This window comes from Eurytemora carolleeae, unplaced genomic scaffold (assembly GCF_000591075.1).
Source record: "Eurytemora carolleeae unplaced genomic scaffold, Eaff_2.0 scaffold103, whole genome shotgun sequence".
NCBI classification, from domain to species: Eukaryota; Metazoa; Arthropoda; class Copepoda; order Calanoida; family Temoridae; genus Eurytemora; species Eurytemora carolleeae.
The window spans coordinates 253072-273267 of NW_019396276.1; the positions used below are offsets into that span (position 1 = coordinate 253072).

General features: G+C 33.2%; 1 protein-coding gene across 1 annotated transcript in view; it reads right to left on the reverse strand.

Annotated features, from left to right (window-relative positions):
* The window catches only part of LOC111699966 (kelch-like protein 34), a 34628-nt gene that overhangs the window by 8175 nt on the left and 6257 nt on the right, over positions 1-20196 (reverse strand). The window contains exons 4-13 of the mRNA XM_023470768.1: positions 16859-16942; positions 8275-8339; positions 8032-8115; positions 7044-7101; positions 6446-6550; positions 5588-5640; positions 4928-5012; positions 2549-2614; positions 1595-1683; positions 983-1068 (exon numbers count right to left, since the gene is read on the reverse strand). Coding sequence (XP_023326536.1) covers positions 983-1068; positions 1595-1683; positions 2549-2614; positions 4928-5012; positions 5588-5640; positions 6446-6550; positions 7044-7101; positions 8032-8115; positions 8275-8339; positions 16859-16942 — 775 coding nt within the window. The remainder of the gene's footprint in view (positions 1-982; positions 1069-1594; positions 1684-2548; positions 2615-4927; positions 5013-5587; positions 5641-6445; positions 6551-7043; positions 7102-8031; positions 8116-8274; positions 8340-16858; positions 16943-20196) is intronic.

The following is a 20196-nucleotide window of genomic DNA, read 5'->3' on the forward strand; positions in this document are numbered from 1 at the left end:
TGCAGTAGAGTACATTAATACAGCATGTTCCCTAGACTATTCATTTCAATTTCGAATTTTTTAAACGGTTAAATAAACTTTATAATGAATTAGGTGAAAAAAACATCATTTGATTTAAAGTTTTAACGGAAAATCATCGTTTGTAAAGTGGAAGGCAAAGAGTCTATGTGAAATGATCATTGGTCAATTATGAAACCAGCCTATTTGATAATTTGGTTTTCTTTTAACAATAATTTTAGATTTTCTATAAAATGATATTCCAGGGCCCAACAGGTTATATAGCATAAATATGTGAAGTACACCTGCAGTATGGAAACAGTACAACAAAATGGCTGTTTTACACTTTTTTCTAGTAAATTTCTCTCTCTATATTCTATTCTCTATGGTTATAAAGCAGAATATTGTCATTATTATAAAATGTACGAAAAATGCTTTAAGAGAAATTTGAAATACAAAGGTAACATTAACGGTAAAAGATTGCGTTAAGTGCATGATCTATGTGGCCTAATTTAAAGAATTTGAACCGAGATTGGTTTCACTTGAAATTATAATCAGTGTTTCGAGATTTGATCTGGCGCTCAATGGGAACCAGTTTTTGGCGGTTCACCGAAGCGGTTCAAATTCTTTAAATTTGGCCTCTGTAAGCCTTAATAAAGTGTGTAAGTGCACGTGTTTGTTTATAAGTTTACTATCTTCAATAAATGGATGTTTACCAAACTAAACTGTTTGTTCGGAAACTCTACACTAAGGAGAGTGTTCTAACAATTATTAAATGTTTGGGTGTCTTCAGTAAATGTTCTCACAATTATTAAATGTTTGGGTGTCTTCAGTAAATGTTCTCACAATTATTAAATGTTAAGGTGTCTTCAGTAAGCGTTATCAGAATTATTAAATGTTTGGGTGCCTTCAGAAAGTGTTTTCACAATTATTAAATGTTTGGGTGTCTTCAGTAAGTGTTCTAACAATTATCAAATTATCTCACCTAAAGCCATTTTCATTCCTCTGGCGTTTAATATTTTAAAAGTATCACTTTGTCGCACTGGACTCAATCTTTCCAAAGTTCGAAGTCTAAAATAGAAATGTTTAAAGGGACTGTAGACGTAATTTTAGAAGTTGCTGAGGTACCTCTGCACTTTTACTTGTTTAACAAGATATATATATATATATCTATATCTATATCTATATATATATATAAATGTGCTACCTTAAAAGGAGACAAATTCTTTTGACCTCCTTCTTTGTCTCATTTACAGAGAAACCGCCATTGAAACTGATCCATTTCCAGATGGAAAAACTGAAGATATCTCCGTCAAAGGATCAACAATTAACAAAAGTGAAAGAAAGAACATTAAAAAGTACAAAGACAGAACCTTTGAATTGGAAAAATTCAATTTTTAATACAGTCATAATCAGAAAGACCCATAATTAAAACACAGTTAATTATCTCCGGCAATTTTGAATGCTCGAAAAAGGCAGACCACAATTTAGAAATAGCAGGACTAAAGCTATTAGATTGTAAAGTCGTCCGATTAATTGTAAATTGATTCCAGATCTATCAAATTAGGACTGTAGTCTTAAAGTATATGTACTAGACCTATCTCTGATGGAGCGAAGGCCTGGTCTATCCACAACACCGGCAATTTCTCGTCCCGGTACCTCGCTCAACCGGACACCGTCTATCACCTGAACCACAGATTGCAAAAATAGGACAAGACAGATAGGACGAGAAAGGTAGTTGTTTATAGAGATAGGACGAGAAAGGTAGTTGTTTATAGAGATAGGACGAGACAGGTAGTTGTTTATAGAGATAGGACGAGAAAGGTAGTTGTTTATAGAAGTAGGACGAGACAGGTAGTTGTTTATAGAGATAGGACGAGACAGGTAGTTGTTTATAGAAGTAGGACGAGACAGGTAGTTGTTCATAGAGATAGGACGAGAAAGGTAGTTGTTCATAGAGATAGGACGAGAAAGGTAGCTATTTATAGAAATAGGACGATAAAGGCAGCTGTTTATAAAGAAAGGAGAAGAGAGAGGTACTGTTTACACTGATAAGACAAAGAGTTAACTGTTTATGAAGATAGGACAAGAGAGGAAAAAGTTTACACAGATAGGAGAAGAGAAGTGGCTGTTTACACTGATAGGGCAAGAGAGATAACTGTTTATAAAAATAGTACAATAGAGACAGCAGTTTACACTGATAGAACAAAGAGAGCTAACAGTTTACACTGATAACACAAGAGAGGTAGCAGTTTACACAGATAGGAGAAGATTGGTAGCTGTTTACACAGTTAGGACAAGAGAGGTAGCAGTTTGCACAGATAGTACAAGAGAGGTAGTAGTTTACACTGATAGGAGAAGAGAGGTAGATAGGACAAAAGAGACAGTAATCTAGACCTATCTATTTAAACAACAGAGACAGTTTAAAGGTAGTCGTTTATATTTTGTTTGCTTTATGTAAAATTGTCTAGTAAATGTAAAATTGCCTGCTAAATGAAAAATTGGCTGTTTAAAAAGTCTTATTTTCCCATAAAAGCTCCAATAATGCTACCTGATCCACCCACTGTAATCGTTTTGGAAGATCACTTTCCAACCAGTCAGCTGCCAAACTTAAAATCTAAAAATAAAAAAAATGATTAAACACATACTTATCCAAGGTTATGATGCAAGGAAAGTTAATTACAGTTGCGTATACTCTGCGTAAATATTGAAACCAGTTCTCTCTGGGCGGAATTTGTAAACAAGAATAGATGCATCAGTGTACGTTTAGTATCCGAGGAGGATAAAAGCATTGATTTTTGAAAATTTTAATAATTCACATAAGAGTTTCCTATGACCAGAATATTTCATTGAATTTTTATGTGAAAGATGGATCCCATGTCAGGCTGGGACATCCGTCTTGTGTTTACATTACAGCCCAGAGACAGTACACTGCAGTACAAAAGATGCGTACACCTCTGAAAAAACGTTCCTTGCTTTATAACCTTGTACTTATCTATGATTTACTTTTTAAAATAATTGTATAAAATAAAAATACGGGCCAGTGTAACGGCCAAATGAACCAGCCCCATCTTGATAGATAGATAGATAGATTTCTCTTTTATTCCTACTTTAAATATTTTCACAACTTGCTGTATTGTCATGTTTATAAAGTTTAGAGGATTTCTTACTCTTTTGCATAATTTAACTCTCATACTTTCATCATGTTTATATACGTTATTGTTTAAAAATAATGTTCAGTCGTCGTCGCATTTATCTTTTTTGAGATCTAGATATTTATTATCTCCGTATCAAGATTATATTAATTGTACAAAATTGTTTACATGTATTAAATAAAACTATTTTACGATAATATCGTGTACATACATTTTTTAATTAATTAAGAAGAAATCAATTGATTTACGGATACATTTTATCGTTTTTTTCTTGCCAAAATTGATGATACATTTATATTCAAGTATTGATAAAGCAGCATTTCAGGAGAAAAAACAAACTAAATTATTTATAAAAGGATAGCATATTTGTATGCAATAAGACTGAGAGATATTACAAACACAGTTTGTGTAATCACGTATTAGAAAGTGCAAAACATAACTTTATGCATGTTTTCAAACTACATGCACGGGGGCTAGTTTTCTTTTTTAAATTAAAAAGAAATTATGTTAGCTCATTACTTTTAAATTAGAGAGTGATTATGTTAGCTCGTTATTATTGAGGCTACATAATAAAAGGAACATTTTAATTAAAAAATGTACTAACGAGGAACATTGATGGTTCCTCGTTAATAATAAAAACAAGGACAGCCAAAAGAGACAAGACTTCAGTCTCTTCGTTGTCCCTATATTTATCAATACAATGAAGACTACTTTCCATATCAATTCTGATTTGTATCAAGCTTTTAAACAAAGAGAAGCTGTCGATTAAAAAGCTTTTCTTTGATTACTTGTAAACTTGCAATTCCATAAAAGCTTGTAAACAATCTAAACTTAAATTAAAAAGTCGACTTTACTGGATTGATATAATTGCCAACCAGTGACCACTGTGTGAAGTACATACCTCCCCCTCTTAGTATCAACTGTACATACCTCTGCCTCTGTAGTATCTACTGTACTGTAGATACCTACCCCTCCGTAGTGTCTACTGTACATACCTCCCACTCTGTAGTATCTACTGCACATACCTCCCCCTCTTTAGTATCTACTGTACATACCTCCCCCTCTGTAGGATTTACTGTACATACCTCCCCCTCTGTAGGATCTACTGTACATACCTCCCCCTCTGTAGGATCTATTGTACATACCTCCCCCTCTGTAGGATCTATTGTACATACCTCCCCCTCTGTAGGATCTACTGTACATACCTCCCCCTCTGTAGTATCTACTGTACATACCTCCCCCTCTGTAGTATCTACTGTACATACCTCCCCCTCTGTAGAATCTACTGTACATACCTCCCCCTTTGTAGAATCTACTGTACATACCTCCCCCTTTGTAGTATCTACTGTACATACCTCCCCCTCTGTAGTATCTACTGTACATACCTCCCCCTTTGTAGTATCTACTGTACATACCTCCCCCTCTGTAGTATCTACTGTACATACCTCCCCCTTTGTAGTATCTACTGTACATACCTCCCCCTCTGTAGTATCTACTGTACATACCTCCCCCTTTGTAGTATCTACTGTACATACCTCCCCCTCTGTAGTATCTACTGTACATACCTCCCCCTTTGTAGTATCTACTGTACATACCTCCCCCTCTGTAGTATCTACTGTACATACCTCCCCCTTTGTAGTATCTACTGTACATACCTCCCCCTCTGTAGTATCTACTGTACATACCTCCCCCTTTGTAGTATCTACTGTACATACCTCCCCCTCTGTAGTATCTACTGTACATACCTCCCCCTTTGTAGTATCTACTGTACATACCTCCCCCTCTGTAGTATCTACTGGGTAGTTGGAGTGAAGTAGGTTCAGGAACTGGGTTAAAGATAGTCGGGGCAGCTCTACACTCCTGAATATATCACATTGACAAATTATCCTTTAAAAATTTCACGGTTAAAAATAAACCTCGGAATTTATCACATTGAGAAATAATTCTCTTAATATATCACACTGAGAAATAAAACTCTGAATATATCACACTGAGAAATAATTCTCTTAATATATCACACTGAGAAATAAAACTCTGAATATATCACACTGAGAAATAATTCTCTTAATATATCACACTGAGAAATAAAACTCTGAATATATCACACTGAGAAATAATTCTCTTAATATATCACACTGAGAAATAAAACTCTGAATATATCACACTGAGAAATAATTCTCTTAATATATCACACTGAGAAATAAAACTCTGAATATATCACACTGAGAAATAATTCTCTGAATATATCACATGGAGAAATAATCCTTTGAAATATAAAACATTATATTAAGAATTAATAATATAATAATATTTATCTATTTAGACATGCTTTCCTTTGCAATGGAATTTAAGTTGTTAAACACGTTTCCAACAGTTTAAAATCTTAATTCGTATAGTTTCTCTTTAATTAATTATATGAATTATTGCAAACTTACCCTTTAAAGCTGGCGAGATTCTCAGAGATGAATCTAAGTGAAGCTTGCCTCACCTAGAATATAAACATAAAATCAACTTTATTCGTCTCATTAATATTCTTCTTAAAAATTTGGGTTTAAGCATTATTTATGACTAAAGGAATTGAGTCTTTGCCACAAACTCAGATTTTCTAATCACTTTATCTTGTCAATCTCGCAGACCTTAGATATTTCAAACTATGAAATATGTTAGATCAAATAATCTAAGTTTGAAATATCAAATGTTTACACCATCAAGTTGTCGAGATATAGTGATTAAAAAATTTAAGTTTGTGGCAAAAACTCAGTTCCTTTGTTATTGTAAATTTGTAACCAGATACATGGATACATGGATAAAATCTATTCAAGTGATATCTTTTCTTCTTGCATAGTAAACATATGGATGCAAATAATACAATAATCTTTTGTGTGATGTTTTTTGAAAACAAAACATTTTTGTTTTGTAAAAAAATGTTCAATTAATCAGTGAAACTTTAATCTTTTCAGAATTTCAAAGATTTCGTTTTTATTTATAATATCATTGTAAACTTGATACTCAAAGTTTTATTTCCAGAGATTGGAACCTTTTGTATAAAGTATTTAACCCTTCAGTTGATCTCTTTATCCAATTTGGGCACTTTTTATTTTGAGGATAAATGTTGGATACATTTGAAGTTATCCCTGCAGGACAACCACTGCTGGATACCGAAGAGAAATTTAATTAATGAATAACGAAAAATCACAGAAAAAAATATGATACCGTCAACAACGGGAGAACCTGAAAAGCCAATCCGACAATACTTAAGACAATACAATTTGAAAAGTTAAACAAATATTCACCTTTGTGAGGGCAAATGTTTCTCCCAATGATAGAATATCCACACAAGTCTCCAGGTGGATTTTATCTATTAAGAACTCAGCACACCGGGATATCACGCTTGTCATCTAGAATAAAAAGATTTTTAAAGGTGTCAGATGATTTCAGAAGAAACAGAAAAAATGAATAAATAAATGTTCAAGCTAAATTAAAAAATAAGAATAAAAAATAGTTTTTTTTTAACAAATTTAAATTTAAAAAAAAAATATATACAAAATTGATAAAAATCAATTTAATAGTAATACAGCGGATCTTTAACGATCATTTTATAATAATAATAGTAATAATAATAATAATAATAATAATAATAATAATTCGAATATTACCCACTTACAAAAAAAATACTTTGGGATTCTTGGGGCCCCGGGACCGACCCCAATGATTGTGGTTTAGTAGTCATATTTTGCAAACTGTAAATCATTTTGTTGAACAACATTTTTTGTAATTATTTTGTCACTCATTTTTTTACATATTTTGAAATGTGTTATTGGCCATTTTTGTGGCATTTTGTTTAACATTTTTTGCCATTTTAAACCATTTTTTCCCAGAAAATTTACCAACCTGTAGCTGAGAGGCGCAGTCTAGTACTTCTTCTATACACCCTGTATCCAATTCAAGTCTAACACAAAAAAGAATGAATGACCGTTAACTTAACAATGTAATCTAGAATGACCACTACCTAAAGGTATCATTGTAGTCTTTAATAACCGCTGTCTGGAGGTTTAAATGTAGTCTACAATGACCGCTACCCGGAGGTATAAATGTAGTCCCAAATGACCGCTAACTGGAGGTATAACTGTAGTCTATAATGACCGCTACCTGGAGGTATAAATGTAGTCACAAACGCCGCTACCAGGAGGTATACATGTAATCTAGTATAACCACTTCTGAGGTATAAATGTAGTCTAGAATAACCGCTACCTGGAGGTAAAAATGTAGTCTATATGACTGCTACCTGGAGGTATAACTGTAGTCAAAAATGACCGCTATCTGGAGGTATAAATGTAATCTAGAATGACCGCTACCTGGAGGTATACTTGTAGTCTATAATGACTGCTACCTGGAGATATAAATGTAATCGATAATGACCGCTACCTAGAGGTATACTTGTAATCTATAATGACCGCTACCTGGAGGTATAAGTGTAGTCTAGAATGATTGCTACCTGGAGGTATAAATGTAATCTATAATGATCGCAACATGGAGGTATAAATGTAGTCACAAATGACCGCTACCTGGAAGTATAAATGTAGTTACAAATGACTACTACCTGGAGGTATAAATGTAATCTAGAATGACCGCTACCTGGAGGTATAAATGTAGTCTATTATGACTTCTACCTGAAGTTATAAATGTAATCTAGAATGACCGCTACCTGGAGATATAAATGTAGTCACAATTATGACCGCTACCTGGAGATATAAATGTAGTCACAATTATGACCGCTACCTGGAGGTATAAATGTAGGCAGAGACCGCTACCTGAAGGTATAAATGTAAACTAGTTTGACTGCTACCGAGGTATAAATGTAGTCTAGAATGACCGCTACCTGGAGGTATACATGTAGTCTAGAATGACCGCAAGCCCTCTAGCGGTAACTCCGTGTAACGAAATCTCTTCCTCAAAACTTTCCCTAAATTGTGTCGAAATAAAAAACTATTTCATCAAGAAAAATTAATTATTGGGAGAATTCGTTAAAAATTAAAAATTTTATTTTCAAAATCGTTTTCACCAACATTTACAATATTCAAAATCGTTTTCAAAATATCTGGTTGCTATGCTGCGGAATTACCTGAGACCCGAGGAGAACATGGCCCGGAAATAGTCGCTACAGCTCGCGAGAAGAGATCGATGTGCCTAAATATATTTCATGTGAGACATTATTCTCAATGTGTTCAAGGACTCACTAAAAAATGGTTAAATCTGATTATTGATTAGTGAGAAATTACTGGAATAAGTGAGAGAAGAAGTTTTGATCGAGAAAGTAAAATTGTATACAAAGTTCTTTGACTCGTGATATAGTTTAATTAATGAATCTTTGAATGAGTTAGTATACATTGATGAGTGAGTGGATGAGTGCGTGAGTGAGTTAGTATTGTACATGAATAAGTGGTTTAGTGAATGAGTTTATAAATACAGCAGACAATAAACAAAAGATATATTAGAGGGTAAAGGTTAGGTGAGAGGCTACTAGGGGCACAGCCCGGAGAAATCCACACGTGAAATCTGCGTAAACGTCAGAACTAAGGGGGGGGGGGGGGTGATCCTAGAAAACACGGATCAAGGTGCAACCTGAAAGTTATTTTTCGGTAAAATGGGGAGGAGGAGTTTATAATGATTTCGTGATCGATGAAGATTGGGAGAGGGAGGGGAAAAAGGGGGGGGGTCAAGGATGAGAACGAGAAACAAGAAACGAGATAAGAAAAATTAACAAGGATGGGAAGGTTTAGAAAAGTTCGTGGGAGAAATAAATGATTTTCTATTTTCATGATTGTGTTAGATCTTGGTGTCTGGAAAATATCAAGGCAGTTGAAGTCATGAAGATTTTTACATTCTACACTCTTACACTCTACACTCTACACTCTACACTCTACACTCTACACTCTTCACTCTACACTCTACACTCTACACTCAATTTCTGTAAAAACTTTTCTTTTTGAAATCTTAACACTCCTGAAAGTTTGAATAGGACGAATCTAAATCAACTATTTGACAAAGATATCTTTAAGATTTGAACTCGGTACATTGTGCATCCTGATTACTTGCATTGTCAAGCCTGCATTTGCATTCTGTATCTGCACTGATCTGTAACCACAGCAAATGTGTCTGCAATAGTATACATGAATGCAGTTATCTCATATACAAGAAAAATAGACTAAGAAAGAATAAAAAAATCCCAGTTTACAAGACAAGTAAAAAACTGAAAATTTAACGTTTTGGATTTTTCTGAGCCGTAAATTCAATAGAAGATCAAAACCAAATTTTAAAAAGCAATTTTTGTTATATTGGTTCTATATAGCATACTAAAAATTACTTTATTTCATTTGTAAAACATAGTTTCTGCAATAACAGGTTTTTTATTTCAATATCCTGGCTTAAATTTCAGACACTTTTCCTCAGCGACAAATATTAAAATGAAAATGCAATTCATTCATTTTTTTCTGATTTGTTTACTTATTTGTTTACAACGTACGATTGAAACACGAACTAACGTAGTGCACTTAATATGCACTATCACTATCTGTATTACTATAAATCTAGTCCACAAGAATATCTGGGTTAAGCCCTGACTGTTGGATCTTATGAACAACAATTACAAACCAACATTTAGAGATTAAAGGAGAAACTTGCCGGGATTAAAGGGTTAATGTAAGGAGAATACTCCATTTAGAAGTTAGGATGGTAGTTTGAGAGAGTTTTAGGAATTTGGGTTAAAGAGGAAGTTTAAACTGAGAACTGTGCACGACCATGCTTTACGCGCTGTGCATCTATTCCTCGGGTGCAGTTTAGATTACCACGATATCTCATATACCGCGCTTCATGATTTCTAAACGGTGTATTAATCTCGGGAGGCCGAGATATAACTGTTTTAAAAGATCAGAGCTATTTACAAGTATAGAAAAATCTGTAATTTTTAAAATCATTTAATATTTTGTTGTGTCTTAGATTGCATTAACAAAAAAAATTCATTTTTTTAGATTTAACCGAAAGCAAATTCACAGAAATGTGCGAAAAATTTCATTAAATCCACGAATGTGGAATACTACTTTTTTAAGTAATAGTAAAACTATGTTGTAATCAATTAAAAGAACTTTTATTTTTCTGAAGAGTTTTAAAAATGTTATAATTACTATTTTTACATTGATGCAGATTTTGAATATGTTTGGGATTCTAGTTTTTCAATAAAAAAATTCCAAGGTTTCTTCGAAACTTTGAATTTCCTCTACTTCCTGTATATTTAACAGTTTTAGCCCAGGAATTTTCAAAACCCTTGTATGGTTGTGATGTTATGTATAAAGTTTTAGCCAAACTTTTCAACTGTATAGTTTATTCACAAATATACAGTGCTCCGTGGTCAAAATTCATTTCAGTCATTTCCCCTTCCCTTTTTTGGCCACCCCCCCCCCTAAAAAATCCTTGCGCACACCTATACTTCTGAACACCCACTACTATGCTCAGTGTTCAAACGCCCTATCAATGTCCTGGAAAAAGGGCGGATTTAAGGTTTATAGATTTATTTCTGTAAAAACTTTTCTTTTTGAAATCTTAAACCTGCATCTATCTATTTATATTATACATATATATAAAGTTGTAATCTCTGTTTTTTTCTGTTTGTTTGTATGTCCGATTATAACAGAGGAACCACTTAACCGATTTGCCTCAAATTTTAATTGGAGAACTCGGGAGAACCACTGGAATGTTTTACCTCGGTTTTGAGTTTCTAAGTTGAGTGGGTCGACTCTTATTTGGAAAAATAATTAAAATCGTAATTTACGACCAAGCGCGGGTAAACGGCGGGAGTAACTATGCGTACCCTGATGCAGGTAACTCCCGGGCTAGTCTATGTACATATATAGAGTATTTAATTTATTATTCAATCAGAAAACAGATTTACACCCTTTATGGATATATATATAGTAGTTAGGATGTGTGTATGCCCGAGCAGAAATCAAGACCGATTTGCCTCGAATTTTGATTGGTGAGCTATGTAGAACCACTGGAATGTTCTTAGCTTGGTTTAGAAATTACAAGTTGAGTTGGTTGGGTTCTTTACAGAAAAAGTAGTTTCCAGACAAAGCTGGGTTTCCAGGCAGTTAAAAATAATAATTCTGCATGGGTAATATATGTAGGATATGCAGAATGCATCAGTCGTTACTTTTCATAGAAAAAATGTTTAAGAATATCAAACGAAGTTTTCAATGATTGCAAATAATGCAGTTGATCTCAAAGAAAAATTGAGCCTTTGTCACAAACCCAAGTTTTTGAATCCCAATACCTTTGGAACCTAATGGTTTAAACCTTTGATATTTCATAATTCATAGTTTGAAATATCTGGTCTTTGAATTTTGGTTTCAAAGATATAGGGATTCAAAAATCAGTTTGCGACTTAAACTAAATTCCTTTATAACAAAATGCACATTCCACAGTGGTTCAGAAGGAGCATAAGAGACAGTGCATGGACAGAATTTGTAAATTAATTGGACAAAAAAAGAAGGAATGGGGGAAAAACTAGGAGAAGGAATAAGGAAAAAGCAAGATATAAAGATAGAAGGATAACTAGCCATCGGAAAAAAATCATTTAAAAATTTAATTGTTAGAATATGTGATCAAAAGTTGGATTAACACAATTTTTTTAAATGGCAGCATTCTGGAACTTGAAAAATATACCTATACTCAAAAATCTATCCTTCTTTCTATCTATCAATCTTTCAATCTATCTATCTATCTATCTACATTCTACCTATCTATCTATTTTTGTATCTATCTTTGTTTCTATCTATCTATTTATCTAGCAATTCAATGCCTAATTCTTAGTCATGCATTTAATTATTTATCAAAACAACTGTCAAGTGATCTTATCTATAATAATAATTCATTCATCTATTCATCCCCCCTCCCTCCATCCTATCATCCTTTCATTCATTACAAAATTCATCCTCATGTCTAATATTTGTGTAAGAACTGATTGAACATATCTGCAATTAACAATTATGAATATTATGTTCAGGCAATATCATGGATTTATAAAAATACAGATACAACACTAGATGTCGTCACCTAAAGATTTAAGGGTTTTTCGTTCACAATAACCCTGAGGCAGAAGCCCAAAAGGAGTTTCGCGCATGCGGCGTAGAACTAACTTTCTATTTGTCTCGTAATTTTACGCAGCATGCGCGTAACTCCTTGGGCGTCTGCCTCAGGGTATTTGTGTACAACAAACCCCTAAATCTAGAAAAGACGACAACTAGTGTTCTATCTATATTGTTATTAATCTATGGGCAGTATTAACAAAAACTAATTTAGTCGGAACACCTCTATACTGCAGAGCAGCAGTATGCAATTACTGGATCTGCAAAAGAAGGAACTTACTTTATTAATGCATCGATATCGTTTATGTACAGGGCTAAGGTGTACAATGTGCAATGTACATAAACTATGTACATCCTGTTTTATCTCCAAACCCAAATGAAAAAACATCGAAAATACTTTATGTACTTTAACATTTAAAATATACAAATGGGTTCTAATGCTATGACTCTACTGACTTATAACCAGGGTCCAGGACTCCTTATTTGCACTAAAGAATTGTTCTAGAAAAGGTTCTCAGATGTAACTATAATATTTTCTGCCGCTTTTTTTGTGTGCTTTTATAAATCATTTTTTTATGAACACGTACCCTGCATTTGAGCCAACATGACATGACTGTGGAGATATTATGATGTTCTTGGTACAGTTGTACTACCAAATCCTTTATTTAACCTTTAATGTATGCAATGCACAGGCCTATAGTAGAAAAATATTATGTTTAGTTAAAGCGCATAATTATGATTTAGAGTTCCATTTATGACTGAACAGGCCTGGTCTAGGAAGCCTAAATTCCAGGCCTATAGGCCTGTATAGGCTTGCAAACAATCATTAATATAATTCATTATATACGTTCTTCAGAAACTGACTATTAAGAACAGTCGTGCCCGCAGGAAAAAATGCACCATTTTCAACTGTGCAAAAACCTGGCATGGTAATTCGTTTATATTAAACATTTGATCCAGTGCCAATATTTTGCAGATCATTTAAAGGAGATTTCATGCTAAAATACCAGAAGTGAATTAAATATTAAACCTAAGAGTATAGGGGTTGAATCTTACATTTACAAAATATAAACCTGTTCCTGTCAAAAAACGGTTAAAATTGAGTTACTTCTGTTACAGCCTATAAACCCTTAGCAGAAACACTGCAAAAAGTAAATATTGAAACAAGAGCAAAAACCTTGCAAATTGACAGCAAATATTTCCTTTTGGGGAAAATTTCTCTCTAAACAAACAACTCTATACATTTACAATGCAGTACATAAAGTGTATCTTTCAGATTACAGTGTTCAGTGTGCACTGCACAATTTATGGAGTACAGTGTGCAGTGAATCAGTACAGTGTGCAGTGAATCAGTACAGTGTACAGTAAATCAATACAGTGTACAGTGAATACAGTACAATGCTGAACCTACAGAGAATTGCAGTACAGAGTATAGTTAATACAGTACAGTGTACAGTGAAAACAGTACAGTTCACAGCGAATAGAGTAGAGTGTACAGTGAATACAGTACAGTGTAAAGTGAATACAGTACAGTGTACAGTGAATACAGTTTAGTATACAGTTAATAAGAACATTGTACTGTTAATACAGCACAGTGCACAGTGAATATAATACAGTGTACAGTAAAACAGTACAGTAAACAGTGAATACAGAACTATGTACAGTGAATACGGTACAGTGTACAATGAATAAAGTACAGTGTACAGTGAATACAGTACAGTGTACAGTGAATACAGTACAGTGTACAGTGAATACAGTGCAATGTACAGTGAATAAAGTACAGTTTACATTGAATAAAATACAGTGTGTACAGAAAATACTGAGTACTCTACGGTGTAAGGTGTACATTGAACAGAGCACAGTGATTGGTTTAAATTGAGAGGAATGAAATGTTTCCACAAAATACAAGTTTATTTAATGGATCTTTAATGGATCAGCCTGTAGGCAGGCTGGGGCTTGGATACTGGATATTAAACCAATATATCATTATTCTTAGAGTCCAGATAAATACACCTTATATTGAATCTTCAAATATCAAATAATCTCAGGGAGGAGGAAAGGAAAAGGGAAAGGGGAAGGGGAGGGTAGGGAGGAGGATAAAGGGAAGGAAGGAAGATGGGGAAGAAAGAAAAAGGAGGAGGAAGGACAGAAAAGGGTTAGGAAAGAGGGAAAAAAGGTTGCATAAAGAAAATATTTCTATAAGGAATAAAAAATTTTTCATATCCTATTTATTTTAATATCTTTTCTGTTGGTTTTCCAGATGTTAAAGTACTTCAATAAATCATAATCCAAGTACTTGTTATTCATTTCATATTTTTGTTGAAAGGTTGAAGTTTATGAGAATTTAACCGTTATATGCACAGTTTACAGTTCAAATACATAAACTAGAGATTATCAGGGTCTTTTTGCTTTATATTCTACAGTTGGAGTAGGTTGGTTTATCTACAGTTGGAGTAGGTTGGTTTATCTACAGTTGGAGTAGGTTGGTTTATCTACAGTTGGAGTAGGTTGGTTTATCTACAGTTGGAGTAGGTTGGTTTATCTACAGTTGGAGTAGGTTGGTTTATCTACAGTCAGAGTAGGTTCGTTTATCCTACAGTTGGAGTTGGTTGTTTTATCTACAGTTGGAGTAGGTTGGTTTATCTACAGATAAAGTAGGTTGGTTTATCTACAGTTGGAGTAGGTTGGTTTATCTACAGTCAGAGTAGGTTGGTTTATCTACAGTTGGAGTAGGTTGGTTTATCTGCAGTTGGAGTAGGTTGGTTTATCCTACAGTTGGAGTAGGTAGGTTTATCTACAGTTGGAGTAGGTTAGTTTATCTACAGTTGGAGTAGGTTGGTTTATCTAGAGTTGAGGTAGGTTGGTTTATCTACAGTTGGAATAGGCCAGTTTATCTACAGTTGGAATAGGGAATCTATGTAAGAAAGTCCCGGGAAAAAAAGTTTCTTGAAAAAAAAACCTGGAAATAAAAACCGTGGAAAAAAGTCCGAATTTTTTCAAGTCCTTGGAAAAAATGTTAGTGGAAATAGAGTCTTGTGTTTTGGATTCCTGGGACTTTTTTTCCTAGAAAAAAAGTCCTAGAAAATAAAGTCTTGAATTGTTAGGACTTTATTCCCGGAGACTTTTTAATAAAAGGACTTTTTTCCACAGGACTTTTTTAGTGTAATTTATGACTTTTTTCCGGAAACTTTTTTCCAAGAACTTTTTTGACGGTATACTTATCCAGGGTGGTTTATCTACAGTTGGAGTAGGTTGCTTTATCTATTTTAGAAATAGGTTGGTTTATCCTACAGTTTCAGTAGGTTAGTTTTACTACTTGAGCAATTCAAGTAATTTTGTACAAGAATAAAGAAGAAGAAATAGAGATAATTTCGTATTCTCAATTGCATGTAAGAAGTATGTGAGAATGTCTTTATGCAGATTGCTGATTGCAAACTATAGTTCTCAACCCGACATGTTTTAGCATATTAATCATTTGCAAATTCAGACAATACTGTGTGCAGTAAACAGTTCCCTGTGGTTTAGCCTTACTTGCAAAATTTATAATTTTGCATATAACGTGTACACTGCACAGCAGGGGCTGGTTATCTTGCATTTGCAATCTTTCTTTTAAAATGGACAGTGCACGGACCTTAGAAGATGTTAACTTTATAACTTAAATGTACGGTGGTTGGAAATTATAAGGCCGACGTTTTTATTTAAGTTTTAATTGTTAACAAGCTTTTTTTCTAATTACAAGTTTACAATCAATTATCAAGAAGCTTTTTAATTGACAGCTTCTCTTTGATTGCATGTTTTAGTGTAATCACACTGTTTAAAAGTTAGATGTAAATCAAAATTAAAATCAAAAGTCGTCTTTTTATATTCATATAATCGCCTACATACGTACATTGTACATAGTTACTGTAAATATGTAAACAATTATAAATATGTAAATATCAGTAATCAATATAACAGATAAATTATGATCTATACATAACAACACTCCCTTGTAGTAAGCACTCTACAGTACAGTATGGAAGCTTTCTTCAACTTGACATCATACTTTCATTTAACATATCAATCTATCAACTTTTATTGACCCCCTGATATATTGTGTATATATATATATATATATATATATATATATATATATATATATTATATATATGTGGAAACCATCCATACACATGTTGTAAATTGCACTAAGGAAGTGCAAAGTGAATTGAAATCTTTATATATAGAATTTCTTTCATGAAAACTTCTACAGTTCAATGCCATTGTGTACAAACTGTACAGTACACTACATAGCCTTTTATCAATTATTCATCTTAAAATTCGGGTTTAAAATATACGTGCTTCTACAGGGAGAAATGGATTGGTGAGGTGAGGAAGATGAGAAGGCGATGCGATATCTCAAAGTCGGTAGTAATCTAATGCATAACTTAGATGTGTGATATCCGTGTGGATCCAAAAAGTTCATCAAGGAATGACCCACCCTACTGCAACATTGTACAGTGTACATGTTGCAAATATGTACAGTGCCCGCTGTACGGTGTATTTACTGTACATATTGTACATGTTTACCTGAAACATTTCTCCCTCTGCAATAAGTTTGACATCCAGTAAAATTCCTCTTTTTCGTAAACATTCAAATCCATCAAGTACATCCTGAAAACAAAATCATTAAATATTTTAATAAAACTATTGATTTTATGTAAAAGTATTTATTTTTCAGCAGGAAGAGCCAATTATAGGCAAAATTTGTGTCTTACCGTTCTTTCTCTAAATCAAAAATGTCGCAAAAGATTTTTAATTTGTTTAAAATAAGCAAAAATATCTTAAATATTTTAAGATTATGAATTAAGCTGACTATTTTCTCAATTACTTCTAATAAAAAATATTGCTTTATAATTCTAAAACGTACATTGTACATTTGTACAGAGAGCTAAAAAACAAGTGAGACTGAGTTAAAAAGGTAAAATCAAAGGTCAAGGCGTCGCAACACTTTAAAGTCGACCAAGTCTTGAAAATTGATACTTTTCTCAGCAGTCTGGATATATGTAGCTTAGATAGTTAAATACTGTATTGGTGCCAGTAATGGAAAACATTTTTTAGCCTCAATTCTACAATCTTATATATTTTTGTCTTGTCCTTGTTCTATATTTTTATATAATTGTGTATCTATATTTGTTTTTAATAAATATTTCTTGCTTCTATATAATTGTTTTTCTTTTCTTGTGTCTTGCATAATTTATTTCATTAATCCTAATTCTATTTTCTATTTATAGATTAACATTTTTAGAGATACAGTGAGCCCAAAAACTTTGGAATAAGAAGACTATATTTTAGACGAGTTACTCACAGTTAATAATACTTTATTGACAACCTAAAACTCTTTTGCAATTAGGGTTCTGCTCTAAATACAGTATTTTGATGGTATATCAACTGATCAACTGATCAACTGATCAATGAAAGAAACGAGTTTACAGGTTCAGTGGACCGTACATTTAAGAAAAAGACTAAATAAATTCCGCTAAGTAGTCTCTGTAGTCTTAACCTTTATGGGTAACCCTATACTTGATAAAGCAAATAGTTAAATAAACTTTTAAAATTTATTGTACACTGCACAATTGCTGTGCTGTGTTTCATGTTAATTTGATTATTGAAAATTGAAAATCGAGAATTGAGTCTTCCTGGTTCAGAGTTTTGTGGGTCTCAATCACAGTAGAAGAGTGGAGAAATATATATGTAACTAACTGAAGTGCCCGGCGTGGCTGTTAAAATATATATTTTTTTTAATTAGATTTTTTTAGGCTTTGACACCCCCGGCCACTCATGAGTGTCCACAAAAAATGTCAACCCATTCGGTCTAGCCGTTAGACATCATTTATATTTTTAAACATTTTGAATTGTTGACCTCAAATAAGCTCGTTTTTAACATCAAGTAAATTGAAACCCCGTTTTTAAACTTTGTAATTATTTATTTTTGAAAATAGTCGTCAAAATATCATGTTATTGGTGAATTTTTAGAATTACCCCAAAAAATGTCAAAGGAATATTGAAAAAAATTAACCGGACTTAAAGCACCACTACGGGTGTGGGCCATGTCATGTCCCAGGCAAAAATTTGGTTTATCGGGAACTAACAAAACAACAAACCAACATAAAAGTGGCAAATATAGTTGTATCTTACATACTACAGTATTATACAAGATAATGTTTCATTCAACAATAAAATATTATCCTCTTATCTTACTTCCTCTTAGATATTGGAATAAATTCAGTCAATTGTTAATTAGTCCCTCCTAAACCATGAAACGAAAGTTACAGAGACTTTCTATGTAAATTGTTTTCTAGATTAAGAGGTATTTAATTCCAAAAATTCCCTTAACATTATTTCTGAAGCAGTAATTTGCCGGTCAAATTATAGGAAAGTCTAAATTTTTCAAGAAAAAAAACCCACGTAAATCTCCCGCATTGTTGACCAGATAAAAGCTGTGTGTGCAACCATTGGAAACTGAACATGTCACTCAGTAAATAGAAAAGTGAAATTGGTTTAAAACAAGATACAAATTTTCCTTAATGAATGTGTTTTTTTATTCAGATAAGTGTGTACTACTGCGTAACTGAATGCAATGAGTAAACACCAATTAAACTTTCTACCCCCCCCTCCCCCCTCCCTCTATATACTTAGTTTGCAAACCCTTACAACTAATTCAATTCATACAGTAAGAACCAAAAATAAATGGAATGTTCTTCATTTTCTATTATGAAATAACCATAGGATTTTCTTTTTGCACCTAAACTGAATTTAAAAAAGCTTTCTAGGACCAAACTTAATTAATATCAAGAAATAGTTGAACCACATAAACTAAGTTGAATCACTTCTCAACCCGGCGTACAACAGAACTGGTTGAACCTGAGTTAAGTATTTCAACTGCTTCTCGCTATTCATTAAATCTGGTCCCTAGACATGTTTAGAAATGTATTTGTTGCAACAACACTCCTGTATGCCAAGTCCATTAGCTCCTGATCCAATCAGGGTTCAGTCATGTGTTTGTTGTCTATTCTGAACCAATAGAAATAGTTTGGCGGTAACATCTATCTTTCTATCTATCTCATTATCCAATCAGAGTTATGAATCCTTTAATCTGCGCTATCAGTTAATGGAAATAATTACTTCTACAGAAACTATGGTAACAAATGCGAATTACTAAATCAATCGCGATTGTTTAAGAATAGAAAGACCAAAGACGAAAATCATTCTGGAGTTTTAGTTGTTGATAGTTACTGCATGCTGTAGTAGCAGAAACTAAATCTTGATAGTTACTGCATGCTGTAGTAGCAGAAACTAAATCTTGACAGTTACTGCATGCTGTAGTAGCAGAAACGAAATCTTCTTCTTAACACCCAAAACTACAAAGTTTTGACAAACGCTTATTTTTGTATTTCTCCTCAACGGCTTTCTAATACTTTTTTGTAGCTTTAGATATATACAATTTAAAAGTGCAACACGTTTGCTTCTAGCTTATGATAAAAAGGAAAAATTGGGATTAGACTAAATTTTTGCAAGAGAGCGGCCACACTGCACATCTTGGCTTTGCAGTAGGGAATTTCTTTGCTTAATCTTTAATTAACAATTTAAAGCAATTTCAATCTATAATGCATTTTATATTGAAAGAGTTTAAGGTCGTCATTAAAGTCTCATTCTTTGTGGGTAACCCTGTAGTTTGTCAGGAAAAGACGACTAAAAAATATATTTACGGAAGTAAACACAAAAAAAAACCTTGCGATAGTTAGCGCTCAGACGGAAATATAATTAAGAGCGTATATTGTAGAAAGAAAATCCCGATTTTCCTTTTTGGTGTCTATAATTTGTATACAGGGTGTCCCACATCATATTGGATTGTATCTAGCTCTAAA